Source organism: Adiantum capillus-veneris, chromosome 11 (genome assembly GCF_014529385.1).
Source record: "Adiantum capillus-veneris isolate H3 chromosome 11, ASM1452938v2, whole genome shotgun sequence".
In the NCBI taxonomy this organism is placed as follows: Eukaryota; Viridiplantae; Streptophyta; class Polypodiopsida; order Polypodiales; family Pteridaceae; genus Adiantum; species Adiantum capillus-veneris.
The window spans coordinates 134,760,181-134,765,890 of record NC_140941.1 but is presented as its reverse complement, the minus strand read 5'-3'; the positions used below and the strand labels follow the sequence as shown (position 1 = coordinate 134,765,890).

The 5,710-nt window shown below is 41.4% G+C and overlaps 1 protein-coding gene across 1 annotated transcript; it reads left to right on the top strand.

The window, feature by feature from the left end:
- Positions 1–2,818: 2,818 nt before the first annotated feature.
- On the top strand, positions 2,819–5,162 carry LOC147448058 (cytokinin hydroxylase-like). Its single transcript, XM_086523729.1, has 4 exons — positions 2,819–3,061; positions 3,378–3,622; positions 3,716–4,097; positions 4,725–5,162. Exons 1-4 carry the CDS (start codon positions 2,819–2,821, stop codon positions 5,160–5,162), a joined length of 1,308 nt encoding a protein of 435 aa, XP_086379855.1.
- The last annotated feature ends 548 nt before the right edge of the window (positions 5,163–5,710 follow it).

The window sequence follows — 5,710 nt, the reverse complement described above, 5'->3', positions numbered from 1 at the left end:
AACAATTTATCTTTATTTTTCAAAGAGAGCCAAAAATTGATCGAGGATCTTACACTTCAAATGTGGCTTCCTTAACTTATTATGGATCACATCTAGTAACACCAAATTTTTCCATGCCTCCTTGGGGGAATTGGAATCTTGTGTATGTCCAATGGATGGTATTCTCCACGCTGACAAATAACCAGCAAATCGCCTTCTATGCTCCATGATTCCAATCTTTAAAGTCTTTAACTACTGAGGAATAGGATTCTCCTCATGCAACACTAATGCATCTTCCTGCTCAACTTCAATGTATTTCCAATAACCTTCACCCATCAAAAAATTGGTCAAATTATAAATTACCAAGCATAAGAGTTGTCATTTTTTAGTTTTTGATTGACAAGAGCACTGATTTTATAAACATGTTCTGCAAAAATTCAAAAACGATAACTGTAGCATACCAAAAATAGCACATGTCTATCGCAATCTATGACCACAAAATACGTACATACACCTAATACATCGTTTTGTATTACCATATAATAGTTGCATAAACAATAGCACTAACTGAGCTTCTTGCAATTCCAAAATGGGAGGCCTGTAAAAACCCCAATCTTAGCACACAAACGCACTAACTCCAAAATCGAGACCAAAACAATATGTCCAAAACAGAAATCAGGCTACCTAGGCTCACTCTAAAGGATTCTATAGAATCATGAAAAACCATCAAACTTCTTTATGATAAAGTTTTACTTTGTGAAAAAGATGCTTCTATGTTCTATGCAATGAATTATTATGGTGGGCTCATGCAAAAAAAATGGTAAATTTTTAACACTATTTTGACATAAATCTCAACAAAATCGTAGCCATACATAGTATAAGAAGTGACAATATATGATAGAAATGGACATAGTTCAATATGCTATCTTAAACTAAGTGCAAAATATAACTCTTCAGCTACCAAGACTAACAAGAACATGCCATATACAGTATAACTCCTTTACATGTCTTTACATATCCTATGGTGGCAAGGCTACAAAAGGGAGTCTCTAGCAATCTAATCCACTTTGGGTGGGTATCAAAGCTTCTCATACTTGGCCTTAAAACACCTCACCACAACCCTCGTAAGGGGTTGCAAATTATATCAGCATTGTTTGTATGTGTCAGAGCTACCTGAAAATTCCAACAAGGCATCAGCTCATGAGTGTACAAGCCTTTATCTATGCAATAATTGGTTACTTATTGCTACTAGAAAGCAGCAAACCATACGCACAAACAGAAGTATATGCAAATCCTTAGCTCGCCTCAAGCAGCTTACAAGCGAGGTAGTGGGCATCACATTTTGATGGGTTAATTGGATTGGAGCTTTCCTCGAGCATGAAAGTTTCCTTCTTTAGGTAGTGAGAGGACACCTTCACCGTGTCCACAACTATGGTTAGACACTGGTTACCTCGGGTTGATTTGAGCATGGATCCGTATAGAGGTCCTCCATGTCATTTAGCCTATATATACACAAGAAGATTTAGAAATTTTCTCATGTAGGAAAAGGGAGCCTTTTCCAGTGTTTTTCATACAATGCATAACATCATGAGCTTCTGTGAGGGAGGCACGGCATACCTAGCTAGGTACGATTGGGGGCAAGGGACCGCCCTGTGAGGGAGGCACGCCATACCTAGCTAGGTACGAAGGCACGGCATACCTAGCTAGGTATGTCGTGCCTCCCTCACAGAAGCTCATGATGTTGAGGTAAGTCATGATGTGGGAATTATGTGAGAATCTGTCCAAAACTTCTTGTGATATAGGACTAAAGAAAATTTGTGCTCATTATGAAGACAGAACGGTTGGCTTTACAATGGTATAGTCCATTGTTAGAAAAAAAATCGAGGTCCAGTTTATTTTACCCGGCTGAAATCCTAAAATCCCGGTTAGATTTTGAGCTTTCCTTGAAGAAGACCGGGAAATTTTCACATTTTTTAGTGTAATTATGGGCAAAAAGCTTCAAATTTTGACCTAAGCTTCAAATTTTGACCTAAGACTGGGAGGTTTGCCCTTGTTTTCTTTGGCTAGGGAAAAATGTATGTTTTTTTCTAGCCGTGGTATACTCCATAGGCTATATCAAATAAATCATCGCAATCAACGTGGAGTTATACGCCCCGCGTTTTGTCCCGGTTTGAATATGGTTGCAGCGCAACGTAGGTAGTCTCGTACATATCACATTCCGCCCCGCGTCTGTGTGTGTGTGTGTGTGTGTGTGTGTGTGTGTGTGTGTGTGTGGGCTCATGCTATTACAATATATGAAGCGCTTGGGCCTCCACAATACTCTTGATATGCAGCATGAGCTGCTGGCAGTAGGACTCATGCAGAATTAATGTTCAATTAAAGAGCACGGCTTTATTCCTGAGAATGACCATCACTACCTGCATTCAGCTTCTACTTAGCCTTGTAGATTATCTGTTTTTGAAACTATGGCTCCCTCCCTTGCTCTTCTTTATGGGCTCCCTGCCATTCTTATATATGGTCAGAGAAATATGGTGGCAGCCCAGGCAGATACGACTAGCTCTCCAAAAGCAAGGGGTCTACGGCCCTCTTTCCGCTGGAATCATCAGCGGCCATCTCCCAAAAATCTTCGCTTTGCGAGCCAGTGCGGCGGCTCAAGACATGCCTTCTGTCACCCATAACATTGTACCCCGAATCTATCCGCATATGTGCATGTGGACCAAGCTCTATGGTACAATGGCTTGCGCTTTGTGTTTGTTCGTGTTTGATCCCAATATGTCGATTTTGGCGACTTGATTTGGCCTCATGTCATGCAAAAAATGCAGGAAAAACCTTTGTGTTTATGTGGGGGCCCGAGGTACGGCTAGCGGTGGTAGACCCGGAAGTTCTCAAGGACATACTATCACCAAAGAATGGGGACATATGGGGCAAATCACCAGTGATGATCAGCCCTCTGCTGGACATAGTTGGAAAAGGACTGATTTGGTCTGAAGGAGACATGTGGGTGGAGCGGAGGCGAATCTTTGCGCCGGCATTTCACATGGAGAACCTCAAAGTTATTGAAGTTTTCATGACTCAGAGCAATGTTTAAGCTTTTTCGAAATCCCATTAAACAAGAAATACTTTCTAATGAAAAAACCATGTCAAAAATTGAGGCAGGCTCCATAGATTAATATGTTGCTTTTAGTACACTAGAAAGATAGTATGTATGGTATACATAGTCATATACAATTGATGCATATACATACACATAAACACGAGACGCACATACACATATACATACATGTACACATACACATACACATACACTTATACATATACATATATGGATTTATAAATTTATGGCTCTTCACATAATAGATATGCTTTTCTATATTATTCAATTTTCTGGTTTCTTGCAGGGTTTGATAGGATTGATGCAACAGTGTGCAGACTCATTGGTGCAAGGGTGGTCCAATAAGGACGACAGAGAGAGCGTTAAGGAGATTGAAATGCACAAGGAGTTTATCAAGTATTCGGCGGACGTTATCGCAAGCACCGAATTTGGAAGCAGCTTTGAGAGGGCCATGCGGATTTTTGAGCAGCTTGGTGAGATTGAGAAGCTTTTGCAAAAGGGGATGCCCTACATGTGGATTCCCGGGCACAGGTAATATTCTTGCACTCAAATAATGCCATCATCACAAATTTCTTACATGAGTGTCACAAACTTTTCTGATTGAGAGATTCTTCCTAGGTGAAGGTATATTCCGACAACTGCTAGGTTGCAGATATGGAAGATTCAGAAAGAGATAAAGCAATCACTTGAGGAGCTTGTGAATGCAAGAAAGGCGAAAGCTGAACAAGGATTGTTCGGTGACAAAGGCAGCCACGCAAACGACATGCTTGGGTTGATGCTTGCCAAAGTAGAAGAGTGTCCGAATCGGTACACCATTGATTGGGTGATGGATGAGATCAAGACCTTCTTTATTGCTGCCCATGAGACCACTGCTCTCATGTTGACATGGACAATGATGCTACTGGCATCGAACCCATCGTGGCAGGAGAGACTACGGAATGAGGTGTATGATGTGTGTCCAAGTGATTGTTTGCCGAGCTCTGAAGCTCTCGGGAAGCTAAAGCTGGTGAGTAGCCCGTGTCTCTAATTTCATGGTCTATATCCCTCACATCAAGGTATGGGCAGGGTGTTCTTTTGATTGGTGCATTCATGCATATGAACATAGATATATACATTATATGTACCCACATGAACATATATGTATGTACGTACATACATGCGTACCAAAATTCACATGTCGCGTGTATGAACGTACATATGTACATCTCTACGCATGCACATATATGTACACTACGTACATGCGGACCAAAAATTCATATTCTTTGATCTCATCTTCAATGCCCTCGCATCAAGGTATAGATAGGGTTTTTCTCTGATTGGTGAATATATCTGTAGGAACATATAATATACATACACGTATATGAATACATGCATACATTCATTCATATACATACTTGTGCCCTTGTACGTATGTACATGCCCAAACATACATACACATACATGCATGACGTTGGACAAAGTACATACATACATGTGCTCATGTGCCAGCTACGTACATATATTGAATATACATGTGTTCAATGTGCATATATACATGCATACATACAAATGCAAAGGACGTACATACATACATATACAAGAGTTAATGTGCATACTGACATACATACACACGGATGACATTGGCCTTGTGTAGATGGGAATGGTCTTGAAGGAGTCATTGAGGCTGTACACGCCAGTACCGACGGTGGCAAGGAAGTTACTGAAGGAGACAAAGCTGGGGAAAGTGGTGGTGCCGGAGGGGTGTGGCATCTTCATCTCTCTGTGCTACATTCATCATGAAAAGGAGCTATGGGGGGAGGATGCGGATGAGTTCAGGCCGGAGAGGTTCAATGAGGGGATTGCGAGCACTCACCCCATGGCCTTCTTGCCCTTTTCCTTTGGTGGGCGCAACTGCATTGGCCAGTCCTTTGCCATAATGGAAGCCAAAATCGTCTTGCTCAGCATCTTGAAGCGCTTCCGCTTCCGCCTCTCACCTTCCTATCGCCATGCCCCCGTCAGTTCTGTCACCCTTCATCCCAAGCATGGCATGCAAATCCTTGTAGAACCTCTTCTTCATACCACCACGTCTTGAGTTCAAAACTCGTGAACAAAGACCTTTTGAGATCCTACCCCCCTCAGCAATGACTACCACGTCTTGAGTTCAAAACTAGCTAGAAACATCTTTGTGGTCTCTTGAAATATAACCTTAATAAAAATTATCTCCGACCTTCATGTGGCACCTTTGCATGAGGATGGCCATTTCAAAGACAAAAGAGAACAAACCATCATGCTCGTTAGGCACCCTAAGAGCAAGCGCCAAACAAAATTCCTTCAGTAACTCTTCTTGCTTTGTTAAAATTTATCAAGCAATATGACCAGACACGATGGTTGAACTTCATGGTTTATTTTCTTCGTAAAAATTATATTTCATAAACTCCAAGCAACGATTACATGCCTCAATCCCAATCCAAGAAAAGGACCACAACTTATACCAAATATCCATGGGCATATACACACACACACACACACACACACACACACACACACACACACATTGGCATAGCCTCTTGACTAAGCCATCCAACGAGAACTGCAAGCGATAAAACGACTTTCAGCTAAGCATTGCAAAAAATTGTTATG

What these genes read in the sequence shown, in the direction of transcription:
- LOC147448058 (XM_086523729.1), top strand. Translation starts at nt 2,819, where the DNA reads ATGTGGGGGCCCGAGGTACGGCTAGCGGTGGTAGACCCGGAAGTTCTC. An exon ending in ATGTGGATTCCCGGGCACAG is followed by an intron (nt 3,623 to 3,715) that starts GTAATATTCTTG and finishes TCCTAGGTGAAG; the next exon opens with GTATATTCCGACAACTGCTA. An exon ending in CTCTCGGGAAGCTAAAGCTG is followed by an intron (nt 4,098 to 4,724) that starts GTGAGTAGCCCG and finishes GGCCTTGTGTAG; the next exon opens with ATGGGAATGGTCTTGAAGGA.